This window comes from Prionailurus bengalensis, chromosome B3 (genome assembly GCF_016509475.1).
Source record: "Prionailurus bengalensis isolate Pbe53 chromosome B3, Fcat_Pben_1.1_paternal_pri, whole genome shotgun sequence".
Lineage (NCBI taxonomy): Eukaryota > Metazoa > Chordata > Mammalia > Carnivora > Felidae > Prionailurus > Prionailurus bengalensis.
The window spans coordinates 50,033,829-50,053,070 of record NC_057355.1 but is presented as its reverse complement, the minus strand read 5'-3'; the positions used below and the strand labels follow the sequence as shown (position 1 = coordinate 50,053,070).

At 35.2% G+C, this 19,242-nt stretch overlaps 1 protein-coding gene across 4 annotated transcripts in view; it reads left to right on the top strand.

The window, feature by feature from the left end:
* The window catches only part of UNC13C (unc-13 homolog C), a 617,803-nt gene extending 598,793 nt beyond the window's left edge, over nt 1–19,010 (top strand). For all 4 annotated transcript variants that reach the window (XM_043555384.1, XM_043555383.1, XM_043555386.1 and 1 more), the window contains 3 exons: nt 11,634–11,726; nt 13,912–14,071; nt 17,177–19,010. In XM_043555384.1, the coding sequence (XP_043411319.1) occupies nt 11,634–11,726; nt 13,912–14,071; nt 17,177–17,462 (539 nt within the window). In that variant the 3' untranslated portion in view covers nt 17,463–19,010. The remainder of the gene's footprint in view (nt 1–11,633; nt 11,727–13,911; nt 14,072–17,176) is intronic.
* The last annotated feature ends 232 nt before the right edge of the window (nt 19,011–19,242 follow it).

The window sequence follows — 19,242 nt, the reverse complement described above, 5'->3', positions numbered from 1 at the left end:
TACAAATAAATTCAGTAAAATATTAATTTTATTCAAGGTAGTACATAAATAAATAACTGAATAAATGGAGAGAAGTATCGTGCTAATGTACTGTGCAACAGTCATCAAAGTCCCAATTTCCAAATTAATCTATAAATTAAATGCAATGCCAATCAAAATCTCAACAAGAGACATAATAAAAAATGGCTATCGAAATGGTGCTGCTATTTTATTCTCTATTTGCTATAGCAAAATATTGGAAACAATCATTAATAGGGGAGTGTATGAATAAATAATGATCTATTCATAAAATGACATAGTAGTTAAAAATGAGTGAACTATAGCAACATCTATTAAACCTCTGAAACCATGTTGACTGAAATAAAGATGTAGAATCATACTGATAACACCATTTATAAAAATTTTTAAACCTATTAATGTATATAATTATAAATGCATAATATTTGTGGATTGATCAATAAAAATATAAAACATTTAAGGAATAAGTTCTTAATTTTTTTTTAACATTTATTAATTTTCGAGAGACAGAGCAGGGGAGGGGCAGAGAGAGAGGGAGACAGAATCTGAAGCAGGCTCCAGGCTCTGAGCTGTCAGCACAGAGTCTGAGGCAAGGCACAAACCCTCAAACTTCTACTTTAAGTGTTATTCTTAACCTTTCTCTGACATTTTGTCACTGTGTATATTTGGCAAAAACTTTGAGTACCTCCTACATATTGTGTCAGGCACTAAACATTTGTGACCGTGGCAAAGATCTTTTCCTCACAGAGCTTATATTTTGGTAGGCAAGACAGACTAGAAGCACATAAATAATGTATTGCAACATCAAAGAAGTGCTGTGATAAAATAAAAAGGGTAAAAACTCCATCGCCATTTCCTAGTGTTCCAGCTGTTGTAACAAGGAAAGCAGTTCCCCAGAGGGACTAGGTGGGGAGAGGTTCTTAATTAATTATCAAGTTTCTCTCCTTATTTCTTATATTTAATAATTTTCTTGTTTTTCCTTTTATGAATCTTTACATAGTATAAAAACTTCAGGTGAACTTCATATCTAGTTTTGTAGACTTCCTCTATAATTTTAATTTTTTTTTCTCCCCAGGATTTATCTTTTTATTCTTCTTTCATTATTGCTAGTGTTGTGTCATTTTAACAAAATATTAAATAGAACCTGTGCCATTGCTAATACCCACAACCCCAAACTCCCAAAATCTCTATAATTAAGAAACTGCCATGAGTATCTTTAAGCTGCTACAAAGCAAATTCTTCATAATCGCCTGTCCACACAATAGTTTTTAACTATTTGAATTCACAGTTTTCCTGGAAAGATGGAAACTTGCCTCTCTGTAGCTATTACATTACAAGAAGAGAGTACTTCTGTGTAGAAGCCAGGCATAGATCACTACCTATTTAGTTTGATAAGGAAAATCTCCATTGAGTATGTCCATAATTTCATTATTTCACCACTGACTCACCCAATATTCCAACATGAGAACCAAGAGACAAACCTTTGAAAGTTATATTGCCATTAAAGACTTCATTCCTTTTTTTTTTCAAACGTTTAATTTTGAGAGAGAGAGAGAGAGAGAGAGAGAGAGAGAGAGAGAGAGAAAGCATGCACAAGTGGGAAAGGGACAGAGAGAAGGGGACAGAGGATCCGAAGTGGGCTCCCTGCTGATACGGGCTCCCTACTGATGGGAGCCAGCCTGATGTGGGCTTGAACTCAAGAACCTGAGATCACAACCTGAGCCAAAGTCCAACACTCAACCGACTCATCCACCAGGGCACCCCCCCCCCCCAGTTCATCCCTTCTTACTATCTGCCTCCTGTTCACACATCATCCAAACTTCTGTTCTTTCATCCCTTTATGGAGCTGCTTCATTGTGTGAGGCACAGAGATAGGCGTTCAGAATATAAAACTAAGAAGACTATGCCTGCCCTCATAAATTCAAATCTAATAAGGGATATGTATCTATTTGATATCCATCTGATAGTTACAATAAAATATATTCTTGTATTTAAATGGTACCAATACTCATTACCATCCTTTATACAACACAACTTCTCCAGTCTTCTCTGAAAAAATATGTATCTATGTATAAAATATAAAAAAGGTTCTTAGCTCTTGAATTTTTGCACATTAATTTGTTTCTTTCACACCTGAGAAACAACTTGGCTAGATTTAAAATTCTAGGATCATAGACTCCTTCATAACTTTATAGGCATTGTTCCATTTCCTTCTGAATTTTATTTTGTGAGGAAAAATAAAGGCCAGCTGAAATTCTCTCCCATTTCTTCTTGGATATATTTCTTTACCCCCTCTTCCTCCTTTCTTCCTCTCGCTTTTCTTTATCCTCTTCTTTTTACTCGTCTTCTCCTTTCTTCTCCTTTTTTTACTTTTTGCTTTATTTTTCTGAAACAAACTGAATTGTTTAAAAATTTAGAATCTTTTAGCTCCAAAAATTTACTTTTTATTATGGCTCCACTTTTTATTCTGGTTTCTTCAGGAACATCATTTCTAGTGATAGGCTTTCTCCTTTGAGTCCTTGAGGTATTGTTACCCTTTTCTTATGCTATAGATTTTGTTCTTCAGAAACCCCTTACTAAGTTTTGTATGTTTATTCATTCTCAAAGAAAATGATCTATTCAGGTAATACATTCAGGTAAACCAGTAAGATAAATAGCCACTTCTCAGCACTATTTGGTCACTGATACATCCAACATTTGCAGCTAGGGTGCATAGATCAAATAGTCCCTAAGGCTCTGTTTAGATCTAACATCCTTTTATTTTAAAAACTGTTCATATTTTTCAATCTCAAAATGTATCTTTTTTTATTTTAGAGAGAAAGAGATAGAGCATGCATGCGAGCAAGGAGAGGAGGGGCAGAGGGAGAGAGAGAATCTCAAGCAGGCTCTACACTCAGCACAGAGCCTGACATGGGGCTTGATCCCAAGAACTGTGAGATGACGCTTTGAGCAGAAATCAAGAGTCAGATGCTCAAGTGACTGATCTACGCAGGTGCCCCTCAGTCCTAAAATATTTCAAGTTCAAATAACTGAACTTTCCAAAACAATTTTTTTTCCAAAACAATTCTAAAAGGCTACCCGGCTAGCACAGTGACTTAATTCAAAGATTTGACACTTATTTCAAAACTTATTAATCACTGATGAATTTCACAGCAACACACTTCAGCATGTTTTAGCTACGGAAACTCACTGAAGTAAAGTAGGAATATGTTTCGATCAGTAATAAGTTTAAAGATAAAGCACAAAGATCTAAGAAACCATATTGTTCCAAGAAGCAAAATTAATTTAAATATACATTTGAATGATTACTATGAAGTTTAATGGGTAAAATACTGGGGAGTTTAAAATAAAAAGTTACCAATGCAAGCTAAATGCTATCACATAAAAACATATAATCTTACATACACATTTGCTATCCATCTATGTAGTATGGTGTTTATCTTTTATTTCACATCTTTACTGCATTTTAGTTCAGCAAGATTTTAAATGCCATAAAACAAAACAAAACAAAACAAAACACCAAGACAGAGTTTGCTGTTTCCTTTTTGATGTGACAGAGCTGGGAGGGAAGAAAAGAAGCTATTTAATAAGCATGGGATATACTGTACCCTATTAGCCAGAGATCTGAAATCAAATCCCAATTTTTCCATTTAGTGATTTGGACAAGGAACACCTAGGCCCCAGTTTTACTATCTGTAAAATATATACATTACCTGTATCTAATATCAAAGCAAGATCTTATACCTAAAGCACTTAATACAATGTCTGCCAAACATAAATGGCTATATATTATAACCATTATAATTATCCATTATAATTACCATGAACTTCGTCAAATACATATTAAACACTGTGGAGTTAATGAGCAAAGAACAGGGAATAAACAGGAGGAAAGCCCAAGAAGGGGTAAGAGAAGGATACAGGTTCAAGTCAATAAGCCACTTCCTGGTTTATTCAACCCCCATCTTTTTTTTTTTTTTAAACATATCCTAAAGGTTTTATTTACCATCTTTTATCTACCATCTTTATTTACCATCTTTGATGATGTCTAACAACTTAAGGGGAGTAGGCTACTCTCCCACCTGGAGTCACAAAACTGCCAGCTCTGATATTCAACTGTGACATTGCCAGAATGGTTGTCCCTCATGAAGTCCTCATGCCCCTCCCCCTTTGAGAGTTCCACCCAAAATCCATGGGAACAGATTCAACCCGCCTCTGAGAGGCTTAGGCGGTTTGGCTAACATATAGGAGTCACTTGAGAAGCTATAATATTTTTCATCTAATATTTTACAAGATGCTTATTGAGGACGTAGGGGTAATTATCGACTTAAAATATCACATTAATAATCATTATTAAATGTTTATAGTATTATTTATTCCTCCCAGAATATGCAAAAACTATGGAGGATGAGAAGCTACCTCTTTTAGAGTTGTAATGGTATATCATAATCTGACAGTAATTAGGATCTTTTATCCTCAAAAGCTGCTCTTCTAAAAAGGACTTCAAATAAAGCAAGCAGTTCTTTCATCCTCCACCATGCCAATGTTTATTCACATAAGCTGTACTCATTCCTGAAGTGGAAAGCTTGGTAATCATGACCTACTCATGTTGGTGACAAAGGACACATTTCAGAAGCCCAGGTGTTGGTTTGAGACACAATTGTCTAATTCCTATGGATTTTGAATAGTCAGGATTATGTAACAGGCATAGCCTGTATTTAAATTCTCATTCAGTGCTCATAAAAATTGTTAAGTAAATGAGTAAAAACCACCATATTAGGTGATTTTTATATTCCATTCCATGGGAAATGCGATCTCTTATATGCTGCCTTTCCCTCTTTGAGAAATAACTGCCTGATCAATATATATTTTCTTCAACTTGAAAATGCTTTTGTTTAATTCCTTTCTTTTATCCTGGGATAGGCAATCAACAGACTTCACTGAATACAAATGCTAGACAATCAGATTCAAGGCTATAGCAAACCAAACCTGCCAGATGGGAGGAAAAGTGTATTGCAAAGTATAACACACATGTAACTTACATCTCACTTAAGTAAGCAACTTCTATAGTTTCAGCACCTGCAAAAGTAGTAAATGAATCAATTCAACCATATGTACACAGTCCCCACTTTACTGAGCAAACTGCAACTCTGCAAAGCAATTTTGCTAATTAATAGGGAAGATTGGGATTTATTCATGACTTCTGAAAACATTTTGTCAAAAGACACAAAACCTTTTACTGTCAGTTATAAATGTATAGGAAGATGAATAGTAAAACACTTAATACACTGTAATTGGAAATACTAGAAACATTGAGAATTAAAGTGTTTTATTTCTTTTTAAGATCTTATCAAGACTAGTTTGAATAAATCTCACTAGTCTTATCAAGACTAGTGAGAACTAGTTTCTTTTCACCACGTGCCTTGGTGGAATGTCCTCCTCCTTCCAAATCTGGATCCATTACTGATAATTTATCCTTTTTACTTGCAATGTCATAACATCCCAGAGTTCCTTTAATATGAAGTTTTTCCTCTAGTGTCACTTCCACCAGGACATCTTCATCTCCTTGTTCATTTATGTCATTAAGTTCACTTTCACTGAGTTCCCAGCTGCTTCTCTAGTCTCCCCATTGGTGGTAGTGTCAACATTCCCAAGCTCTGTAATCTTGTCAACTAACTCGTTTACCTTCTATGCAAATTCCACTCCAGTGTTACCACTTTTTCTTTCTTTGCTGCACTTTCATCTTTGCTGACCAATTCCCTCTTTTGATCATCCATGTTTGTAAAATATGACATGGGTTTATCACTGGGAATCAAGGCAGCAACACACCTACACCCCTTGCTGTGTGTAAACTGAATGGATGAACACTACCAGACTTTGAAAGAAGCAACGTAGTTGATTACTGATGACAGATCTGTTATTTATGTTGTGATTTGTGGACTAAAATACTAGCAAGAATATTTGTTCCTTATGCAGTGATACACATTTTCTATACCATGGTAGCTGAAATCTGAACCTGCTTGTTGGGAGAGGGAGGTTATTTAATTAAACCCTGGGAAATGAAATCTGGGCATATCACACTGCAAAGTGAGGACTGCTTGCACATTTAATCAAGGAATTGGCCATTAGTACCTATCAAAAGAATACCATAAATTTATTATATAATTGGAGATAAAAGGTATGAATTATTCATAGAGGTTTCCTGCCCCTATGGAATGTAGTTAGGAAGGAAAAAATCTGCATAATTAACTACATTACCAGGTATAACCTGGTTGCTAGGAAGTGGTATCAACACCTGGCCATGGATGCAGGACCTGGAGTCCTAAAGTGACAATCGTGAATAGCATAACTATTAAAGCAATAATGGCAATAATGAAAAACCCTTTTAAACTAGTTCCTTCCTAATTCCATTTGTTTAGGGCTGTGACACTAATGTGACACTTGTATTTTTCATGCCTATGTTTGACTTAACTGAGCAGTAAATTTCACATTTTGTGTAAGAAAAGGAAATGTGTATTTTTAGAGTTTAGTAAATGTTTCCACCCAGGCAGTTTCACAGAAGTGTTCAGGTACTGCTGAGTATATACTTATGATTTTTATTATTATTTTTCTTCCCAATGCAACTGTCCCTATCTCCTTAGGAAACACACACACACACACACACACACACACACACACACACACACACAGCATGTACAAGGAGACTGAAGAAAAGCAGTTTGTAAAAGGGGATAACTTGTATCTGTGCATTTAAACAGTACCTTTTAAGAGGTTTGAGGCAAGTTTCTTAAGCTGTTGTTTTAAAACAGTATAAAAATGTTCCTCCAAATAAGGACAGCAGACAGAAACCCAGTTTCCTTGCTAGAATTTTCTATTTTCTACCATAGAAATCTCTCAAATTCTATAACAACACAATTAAAGACTTTAAATTACTTGGTGATTAGAAACTCAGACGAAGAAATGACACCTCCTGTTGAATGCTTTGAGGGAAGGCTTTTGCACTTACAAATACATTAAATCAGTAACTTGCCTGACCATCATTTCATGATGTTTACTGTGGGAAGAAACCAGCCACTGCTGCATCACTGCTCATAGAATACATAGAAGATGATCCATAAAAGTTTTAACCACAAACCCAGACACTGATCGGGCTCTGCTCCTTAGTGAAACAAGAGGCAAATATGCAATTTGGATGAATTTTCCATGTTGCTCAGAGGCCTTTTCTCATCGACTGTGATTTCAACAATAGTGAAAAAAACAGACAAAAAATTTTTATTAATCAAGAAAACTCATTTCACCAGATTCTCAGTTAATAAAACATTTCACATTATAAAGAGGGAGTTTTCCCTATTAGACATTTGAGGGCTCTACATATCTGCTATCTCTATTCTATTCAACCCAGAAAGTCTTAGTGAAGAAAGGAGAATTCCAAAGTTTTTGGGCAGAACGTCCATCACTCTGGAGTTCTTTACTTAGAGTCCTTGATCTAGATAATCATAATATCCATGGATTTTTTTCCATAATTTTTGTATGTGGGCATTATGCATGAATCTTCAAGGAATTTAACAACTTTGAAATATTCTCTTATTAAGAATTGAGTTATTATCATAATAAACTTGAAACCATTTACTAGCAGCTGTTAAATGCAAGACTCAATATAGTCTATATACATTTTTTAATTATCTCTTTTTAACCTCACCGCAATGCTGCCAGGTAAGTGGTTTTATCCCTGCTTTAAAAATAAGAAAATGAAAGTCCATGGAATTTTAATTAAGTGTTATCTCAGTGACTGAGAGCATCTTCATAATCAAAGCAGTCTGATTCCATTGCCCAGGATTTTATAGTATTTGAGGAAATCACAATTGCAGATTATTTATAGGACAAAAAATGAAAATATTTTTGTAGTAGAGGTGTTTGGACAGGGCTTCATAAGATAATGGATAAAGGGTATTCCCAACATGTGGTTTGTCTTGGTGAAAACATGAAGAAAGTTTTCAAGAATTAGGCTCATGAGAACAGCATGGACCAACAACACAGATTAACTAAAAGATCATCATAAGCATCCTAGGAGGGGTGCCTGGGTAGCTCAGCTGAGCGTCTGACTCTTGATTTCAGCTCAGGTCATGATCTTAATGGTTTGTAAGTTCAAACCCCACATGGCGTTCTGCACTGACAGTGCAGGACCTGCTTGGGATTCTCTCCCTCTCTCTCCCCCTCCCCTGCTCACATGTAGTCCCTCTCTCTCAAAATAAATTTAAACAAAAAAGCATCCTAGGAAAGCACTGGGTTTTTAGGACTCGATACATGGTACAGTGAGAGGTAGGCGTGAGTCTTTCCACAAGAGACTGTAGTGATGAGAATGATCCATCTTTTACTCAAATGAGAAGAATTATTTCTAAAAATAAATCTGATTGTGCCACTCATGGCCAAAAACTTAAGAGACTTCCACATGTGTGCTCATGCTATCTCCTTTAGCCCCTTTGTCTAAAAGATGAATTTCAACTCAGCCTTCAGGACCCTCCTTCAGGATTTTCTCCCTTGTAGAATCCATAACAATAATAGTGGTTAAGTAGTGTCTTTATTTTAAGCTCTACTCCTCCTCCCAAAGACTGTCTCATTGTTCCACAAAACAAACTATTGGGAAAATACCAGAAGCATTTTCATTTAAATTATGAGCAAATCAAAAACGTTAACTCTGTTAACCAAAGTCCCAGCAGGAACTGAGGGACTGAGGTTAACTGAGATTTTTTGGAAAGGATTTAATAAAGAAAGTATGTAGAAAGGTATGGGCAAGGGATATAAAGAAACCAAAAGGAATAGTGAACTATTGAACTACTCCTTGCATTAACAGTAACAAGAGAGGAAGCAGCAGCTAGAACCAGGAAAAATATTGTCACATAGTGCGAGCAGATGGAGGGGAACTGTGATATTTGGTTGTGGGATTTTGCCAGCACAAGGTGAACCCACAGGAAGGAGACTAAAGAAAAAAATACCTGAACTCTCTTCCCTCCTTTTCATGTCTTGCCAGCACTTCCCATTGGCCAGACCCAAATAGACACTAGAGTGTAGAGACATCAGTGAAATTGTCAGCCTCTGAGGGCAGAAGGCAGAGGGCAGTGTGGAGAAGGGTGGAAAATAAATTTGGAGAGTCAAATGAAAGTTGACAAGCACATCTACTTTTAACATTATCATGGAACCGTGAATTTAAAGAGATAGTCCTGGCACACTCTGTGGCTGGTTGTCCCCCCATTTTGGTCAGGTCATACTGTCTGCTAAGGAAACCACTTATTCAAAAATGAAATGACCAGCTTCCTAGCACTTCCTAGGTTTAGGAGTATTTGTCTTGGAGTTTTCTTCCCTTTACCAGGTAAAGAAAGCATTTCTTATCCCCCCCTCCCTTTCTTTGTTTCAATCCTTTTATTATCAGAGGAATGGGATGGGCAGGGGCAGGGAGTGAAGTCCTTGTGGTGAACTAGCTCTTAGCAGGTCCTGTTGAGAGGTTCTGGCCTGAAAGTGATTCTCTGAAGGTAGAAATTCGAAGTCTCTTAGAACTTTTATTTCCAGCTTTGGTCATTAGCCATTTATTTTTACAAAAAGTTAAGATTCTGTTAATCTCATATATTGCATATGAGAGGATAAATTGTTAAGATCTCTATGGGATAGTTCATGGATTGGAAGAACAAGTATTATATGCATACTACACAAAGCAATCTAACGATTTAATGCAATCTCCATCAAAATACCAACAGCATTTTTCACAGAACTAGAATAATCCTAAAATGTATATGGAATCACAAAAGACCCTGAATAGCCAAAACAATCTTGAAAAAGAAGAACAAAACTGGAGGCATCATAATCCCAGATTTCAAGATATACTACAAAGCTATAGTCATCTTAACAGTATGGCACTAGAACAAAAATAAACACATAGATCAATGGAAAAGAATAGAAAACCCAGAAATAAACCACAGCTATATGGTCAATCTTTGCAAAGCAGAAAGAATATCCAATGGGAAAAAGACAATTACTTCAACAAATGGTGTTGGAAACACTGGACAGCTACATGCAAAAGAATGAAATGAGACCACTTTCTTATACAATATACAAAAGTAAACTCAAAATGGATTAAAGACCTAAATGTGTGAGCCGAAACTGTAAACATCCTAGAAGACAGCACAGGCAGTAATTGCTCTGATGTTGACTCTATTAACATTTTTCCAAATATGTCTCCTGGGGCAAGGGAAAGAAAGCCAAAATAAACTATCAGGACTACACCTTAATAAAAATTTCTTCAGAGTGAAGGAAACAATCAACAAAACGCAAGAGCAAGCTAGTAAATGGGAGAAGATATTTGCAAATGTCATAGCTGATAAAGGGTTAGTACCCAAAATATATAAAGAACTTACACAACTCAATACCAACAGATAATAATAATCCAATTAAAAAATGAGAGGATATGAATAGACATTTTCCCAAAGAAGACATATAAACTTATGAATAATAAGTATTCTTTATAGTTTGGTTATAATAGCCAAAGATTGGAAACCAAATTATGTTTCACTAAATTATGATATATTCATATAATGGAATAAAGGTCAGACATTATTTTAAATGTTTTAAATATTTTAATGTTTTAATTATTTGTAAACCTTTCAGTGATTTATTTTCATGCAAGTACTCATTGAACAATTACATCATAGTTAGTGTTGTAATATCCGAGGGTATATGAAAGAACAAAGGATAGCTTTATACATACTGAAATGGAATCATCTTAATAACATAGTTTTAGGTGAAAAAATAGGGGTAATCCTAAGGATAGAACATGTGCTCCTATTTGTGGGGAAAAATATGTATGTTCACACATGTTAATAGATGTGTATATATTAAGAGGTTGGTGTTATTATCCCTTTTTTACAAACAAAAAAACAGACTGGACAAAGTGTCACATTCTGATCAGCGAATCAGTAGTGATATAATTATGATTTGAATTCAAATGTATCCGACACCAAATCACAGGCACTTTCCAGTACAGCAGGTTAACCCTTCACTAACCTTTACCAGGGGAGATAGACTATGCGTTTTTATTCCATGAATAGACCTTGCAAATATACATTATAGAACTTATCACACTATATTGCAGCACTGTGTTCATAGGTTGGTCTCTCCTGGACTGCTTCGGACTTCATGAAAGCAGGTGTTCTACAAAGCCATCTTGGTGGCCCCAGTGCTTTGGCATGGCATTTTGTAGAAAAGCTCTTACAGGAATGAAAAGCAATAATACCTCTTTGTCCATAAGCAACAAACAGAGCTTAATTAAGTGCTTAATAAGGCAACTGCAAGTTCTTTTAATAGTAATACTACTATACTAACAAGGTATCTTATGATATCTGTGGACCATATGAAAGTTTAGCTCAGTGGGCTCAAAATGATTATACCAAAGCCTCACATCTCCATAGCAAGTTAGTGAACATTTATCAATACCTATTATGTGCTATTAATGAAAGGAACCATTCATTTCCATGAACACACTTTAAAGTCCCTAATGCAGAAAATGTGCATGTCTATTATTAAAGTAGCCTGAAAGTTCAAGCCAGTAAATATCTGTTTGTTTGCAGGTCGCCCCTCCAAAGATTCAGTGGGTCAGATTTCTGTTCATGTGGACATTACCACTACCCCAGGAACTGGAGAGCATAAAGTCACTGTAAAAGGTATATACTGAGTCCAGATACATCAGTCTAGTAGGTTTTAACCTTTGTAATAATATAAAAAATACAATTTTTTCTGAGATTTATTTTTAAAAATATTTAATGATTTTAGGACATGCTCACAATTTTTTCCTGAAACCAGAACTTTTGATCTAAAACTGAAAAAAATCAATGGCACAGATATTTAGCCTATATTATCTGAAATATCTAAATGGTTTAAATACACTGTTGATTACATGTCAAAACTATATACATTGAACATTGTCTCTAGTTGATGCTAGAATATACATTGAAGATTGCTGCTATGGTTGGCTTTTTAACCTGTGAAATTTTATATGTTAGGTCAGTTTATGCTTACTGATGAGGTTTTGGGGAGATGGGGGTTTGTGGGGTCCAGAGGCAAAGACCAAGAAAGAATTCTTGAAGAGGTCTTTGGTGTAAAAAGGTGATTTTATTAAAGCACAAGGACAGGGCCTATGGGCAGAAAGAGCTGCACTGCAAGTGTGGGGGTGATCTTTTTATGGAGTTGGGGGAGATAAAGTCAAGTAGGAGTTTCCAAAGAGACTTTCACATGCTAAAGACTTATTGCAGGCCTGGCTATTGTCAAGCTAAGGTTGTTTTTCCCTCTAGCAAGGCATTAACATTAAGACAGTAGGGAGTTCCTAGACTTGGGGCTATTGATGGGATTGCATTTTTCTGGTTAACTGGTGGAGATGCCCATCAGTTTAACCATTTGTGGGGTTTTTTTTGTTTTGGATTGTTTGTTTGTTTGTTTGTTTATGTCCTTTCTTGTTTTGGTGTAGCTGGGAGTGTCCAGGAATGTCATACGTGTCCCACCTGGGGAAGGGGTTCTGTTAGCCTGCCCTTTGCCCTCAGCTTTCCTCAAGCTCCCTTATCATTACTATTCACATTACTTACCTATTTACTTCTTTTTCTACGTGATTTCCAAAACTGTTTTTTTTGTTTTTTTTTAATGACTAGTTCAGTCTATTGGTTTTACACTGCAAAAATACAATCTGAACGCTGGGTCATTTTTAAGGTGAAATTTAATGGTTAATATTTTGCTCAATAGAACCATATTCTCTATTTTATATCATTATAGACTTAGTCACATTATCCACCTTACTAAGAACCATGTCCTTCTAACACATTTAAAACTGCATTACCTAGTGTATGTTTGCATTATAAAAGTAACACTGCTATAGTCTATAAAAGATTATGTACGGTATTGGTAAGTGGGATTGCCTACCTACACATGTCAGTCTTTAAATATTTTTCAAAAATATTTTGAGTCTATTTATCAAATGCCCAAAGTTTTATGAAACTTCTACTTAACTATTTTAATTATAATATATTTTTTAAAAAGATTTTCAAAGGATGAACAAAAGTATACATATGAGAATCTACACTGAAGAATTATGATGCCTGAAATTAGGAAACAGCCATAACATTTACAATAGGTGACTGGTTAAATACAGAATGGAATATCCATATAGTTAACTGGAACATATATAATTAATGAGAAAGCTATCCATGATAGACTTTAAATATATATATGTATTACATGAATATATAAATTATAAAATATTATAATATATATGTATACATATATATGTATACATATATGTATACATATATATACACACACACACACACACACACACACACACACATATATATGACTATATTACATTGATCCCATTCTGTATATAAAGTAATTAAATACTGAAAGTATACGTACCAATGTATTAAGTCATTTACTGATAAAATTATAGACTTTATCTTAAACTATTTTTTATTTTCTGTATATTTTCTAGGTAGTTCATGAACATGTCTTCATTTTTCATATGAAAAACATCACATTTTTACTTAACCAATAGAGCTTAATTAACTGAGAGGAATGATAACATTTCAGTAGTAACAAATGACATTTGAATTACAACTAACTTTTTACCATACCACTGCCACACAGCTTAGAGCTTAAAGCTAAATCAAGTACATTCCAGAGAGTAAATTGTTTGTTCTTCAAGGATATTTTCTTATCAATGGAGTAAGGGCACTATCAAGTTCAAGTTATGGTTTGATACATCATTTTTTTAAAAGTTTACTCTGAGGACCAAAGGGGAGGCTAAGATTCCACACATTTGTTTGCTAACATTTAATATTCCTTTCCTCTTTTGGTTTTTAGTGATTGCTATTAATGATCTTAACTGGCAGACCACTGCAATGTTCAGGCCCTTTGTGGAAGTTTGTATACTGGGACCCAACCTTGGAGATAAGAAGAGAAAACAAGGCACAAAGACAAAAAGCAACACATGGTCACCCAAGTACAATGAAACATTTCAATTGTAAGTCCTCACCCGACTCATCTATTCAGCCAGGCAATAGCTATTGTACATCTTAAACGTATTGAGGGGTTTAGGGTGGGAATGGCACTGGGCTTTGCTAAGGAAAGCAAAACGTATAGTTTTAAGTATTCCTGTTGATCTCTCATCCCTGGCAAATTAAGACAGCTATGATTTTACTTTCCTCCCACTGCTCAACAGCTGTTCAGTGTCTACCATGCATCAGGCCAAATTCTAGGAGTTTGGTATATATAACAGGAGGTCTCTGTTCTCATGGAAGTTACTCTCTAGAAGTGAGGAACACATGGTAAACAAATCACAAATAAAAAGTTATCACTTGATAGTGACTACTACATAGAGTATTGAAACAGGCTGATGTAATAGATTGGTTGATTGGGTGCTTAGATTGGATGTTTGCAAAAGCCCCTCTGAGCATGTGGTGTTTAAATTAAAACTTGTAGGGGGAAAAAGAAAGAACCAGTCATGCAAGGATGTGGGTTGAGAACATCTCAGGCCAAACACAATTGCTAGTGCAGAGACTAAGGTGGGAGCACACCTGGCATATTTAAGAAATAGTATATGGTAGGCAAGGGAATGAGATGAAATGAGTTTGAAGACTTGACCAGAGTACAGGGACACAGGACTTTGCAGTCAGGGTAAAGAAGACTAGATTACATTACAAGTTTAATAGGAGGCCTTGAAGAATTTTCAGATAAGAAAATGAACGATCTCATTTATATCTTTAAATGATTATTCTGTTTGCTGTATAAAAATAATAGTTATAGGGAAACAAGACCAAACATGTGAAGAGAAGTTCGAAGTCTATTGCAGTAGTTCTGGCAAGAGGTAATACTGACTCACCAGATGGTAGTAGGAAAGTGGAAGTAAATAGTAGAGAGATGGAAAGAAGAGGAAAGATTCTAGGTATGTACTGGAAGTAGAATCTATAGAACTTCCAGTCAACTCAAGGTAGCACATGAAAGAAAGAATTATGATTAGGTTCCTGAAAACATTTAATTTAGGATAATTCAAGATAGCCTTATTACAAAGGAATTTACTAGGATATGAGAATGGAAGGACTATAAGCAATAGTGATGTAATCTGAGGCCCCCCTACTGTACGTGAAGGAGAGGAAGACTGGTTACTAAAACTGGGAAAACAAAAATTTCCTATGTCATCAGCCACCTCAAAAAGAGTAATGGCCTTCTAGGGATGGACAGTATCCTAGAGGCAGCATCAAACAAAAGGAGCCAGGGAAATAGACTCTGACCTTATTCTCATCATTACTTCTGATTTCCTGAAGTGCTTCCCTTGTGGCCAAAACCAACTAGAAGCCTCAGTATGAAGAAACTTCATTGATATAATCCTTACGGGTCAGCATTCTATTGCAAAGTACGAGAAGGATGAAAAATATATCCAGTTGAGGCAAATGCAAGTATCTGGCACTGAATGAAATCAAAGATGACCTCTAGGTTTTTTGCATCAGCAGTGGATAGACAGTGATTTACTGAGATGAGGGAATCGGGACAAGAGATGAGGAGATCAAGTACTGTTTTAAGTCTACTAATTTGGAAATGCCTGTAGTACATTCCAGAAGAGGTATCACATATATTGTTGGATACAACTTGAGAATCATCTGCATGTAGATGTAATTGCATGAATCTAGATGAGCTGAGCTACAATCAAAGAGAGGACACCGCACCAAACCTTGCAGTTTACATACACATGCACACATGCTTACCGAAATACTTTCTCACTGGTTTGGTCCTCTTTGCTTGTTTGTTTCACATTCTTAGTTTCCCAGAGACTTTTCAGCACACTGAATTCTGAATACTAAACTCTGTTACCACTCATTAAACTTAGCTAACCTACCACATCTATTAAAATGGCTCTAATAGATTAATCATATCCATAATACTTCCTAATAAACCAGCTCACAAGATTCCACATACCTATCTCTCTAAATTATATGCAAATTTTGATTAAATTAAGTTTCTAGGAATTACTTGAATCACACAACATTCAGATATAACACTGTGAGGTACCAAGACCATGATTCCGGGAAAAAGACAGCATTATGATACATTTTAATTCTTCAGAAGATCTGGTTCCTATCATATTCTGCACTTCTATACTTACTCATCAGGCTTCCAGTTTCTTTCACATTATTTCGGTTGTGTCTAAAGTACGTACACACTTCAGTTATCAGTGTTGCCAAGAAACAAAAGTTTGACTCTGCAAATGTTTGATCTAAAAAAAGTCACCTAGAAAAGGAAGGGATTTGGAAGCTTCTACTGCTGAGGAACAGATGTGCATTCATTAGAAAGTCAAGGATATCTGAGAATGAAGTAAAATAGGGGCACGGGAGGATTATTCTCAGTGTATTACCTCTCAGCCTTCTTCATTATGTTCAGTTCTGCACTGCCAAGTTGTTATTAGTGGAGGACACCCTCAGCCCCACACTTGACAGGTGTCTAACTGTTGCCATCAGAAAGAACTGGCATTGAAGCATCACGCTCCACTGGAACTGATTTACTCTGGAGATTTGTATCTAATTTGGCATCTTGTGAATAATCTTGTTGTCTGTGTTAGCTTGATAGTCTGTGTTGTTTATTCCCCAGAGGAAAGGCTCCTAGATATAATAGTATATCCAGGAGCCTGAGGTAAAGAAAAGAAAATATAACTCATGTTGAAATGGCATAGAAATTCTTGCAAGAACTACCCTTTACCTTGGCCAAGCCCCCTAGTAACCCCATCCTACCCCTCTATCAGTGCGAAGACCATGCCTCCAAGAATTAAGTATAACAGATTTTAATTAAAGTTTATATTAATATGTTCAATATCAAGATAGTAAAGTATATTCATACTGACTTCCTATTTTTATCTAGGGAAAGAAATTTTTTAATTAGACTGCTAAGTAACATCTATGTAAAAACAATCTACATGAAATGTAAATGATATTTACATCAGAATTAAAACACCATGATACTCTATTTGCCAAATAGTATTCTGAGGAATGTATAAAATTTTCAACAATATTTTAGAACCTTATTGATCCCTAGGTGAAGTAAAATTTTTGCTCACAATTCTCTTTTTTAATCCACATAGCATTCTAGGTAATGAAAACCGGCCAGGGGCTTATGAACTTCATCTATCAGTTAAAGATTACTGCTTTGCCCGAGAAGACAGAATTATCGGAATGACGGTAATTCGGCTACAGAACATAGCAGAAAAAGGAAGCTACGGGGCATGGTATCCCCTTCTGAAAAATGTCTCCCTGGATGAAACTGGTTTGACTATCCTTAGAATACTCTCTCAGAGGACCAACGATGACGTGGCTAAAGAATTTGTAAGACTGAAATCTGAAACCAGATCTGCTGAAGAGACTGCTTAAACAAATACTGCAAGATATCATCTTCAAGAATTCATAAACTATAACTGTTTGACTACTGCATGCATGTGCAAATACATGGGAATGTTTAATAGTTCACTATGTTTCAGTGTTTGCCAGTACTCAGTGTCCACAATGTATGTGGAAAACTTGCTGAACTTTTTATACCAATTCTGGTCTTTGGGAAATAAATGTTCCATGAAGTGCCAAAATTATGATGTAAAGTGAAATATCCAGCATATCTTTTAAAATGTTTCATTTCATTACCAGTTCTCATCCTTTAAACATACTAAAACACAATTAGGTGTTTTGTTTTGTTTTGTTTTTGGTTTGTCCATTGTCTTTCAAATTAGCTTATATTGCCCATAGATCAGAAGGCATTTGTTACCCACATTCTCTTTTATTTAGACTTACCTCATTGTAGACGTCATACAAAGAACTTTTTCTATCATAACTAGAAATACAGTCACTTCTAGAAAGTGTTTGTAATTTTATAGTTGCAGATCTATTGTGATGATTTTTGCATACAACTTAAAATAGAAAAGGTGGGAAATATTTTATGCTGACCAGTTTCCAACCTTTCTGAAATATCACTGTGAAGAAATGCTATTAAAGCAAACTTATACAAAGCAATGCTAAATAGAGTTTGTTAACAATGTTTGATATATTGACAAAACTTTGTTCTTTAAAACTGCCAAGGTCACATCACATTTGTAAAAAAGGTAAGTTGATGCATTTGCCATCTAGCACTATGTCTTGGCTTTACCAAATTTCATTCTTTAGAAAGTCATTGGATTAAGGGTTTAGAAATGCAATGGAAGGTTTGTTTCTTCAAATCACCTATAGTAAGTAACTATACTGTTAGTGTTTTCCCTCTGACAGTTATGACTATCTCCTTATTTATTTAGCACTATAATCATTTAATTGCTTTTTCTTTTTAAAACTAGTCAACAATTTGTACTGAATGCAGCATTACTATATATTGCACTGGAGCAAAAATACATGTCTTCATCTATTTAATGAAAAATGTAAAATAAGGTCTGAAGAAATTGCTTATAATTTTGTAATTTATGTTATTTATGAGCACAAAGGCATAAGATACAATAAGAAAACAACTTAGTACAGCTTGGTACATAAAAAATAACTAGATTGGATTTTCATTATGAAATAGTTTATGAATATTTGCATTTTCTGTGTTTTTATGGTTTGACTTTTTAGAGTCTGTATCTAAATACTTGGCTGTACAACAGTACTTCGTAATTGTACTCATGGTCATAACTGTTAGTGGACAACATACACATGCAGAAACAAGAATCTGTTACAATGATTGTGTTTTGTGAATAAGCTGGTCTGATATGCTAAGGACAGAAATGAATAGTATCATGACTCTCAGAACCATTCTGTTACTGGATGTGAAAACACATACGGGAGACATTCACTATTTCATGTTAAATTGTTAGGCAATTGCTTTGTTAATGACTTCTTCAAATGCATAGTACAATACTATCCTCTGGCATATGCATTAATAAATGGATGTTTATTGAACACACACAACACTGTTGTATTTTCTGTCTTTTTATTTCATTTATACAGCATAATTTCATTCCTTAGGAAGAAAAACCCCAGACCCTTTTTACTGGATATAACATAACACTTTTCACATTATATGGCTCTACTCTCTCATTAAAATTTGAGAAACTTTTTCCAGGAGTTGTATTCATGGAAACAGCTACATATTACAAGATCATGACACTGAAAATAAGGAAAAACTTAGGTATCTATC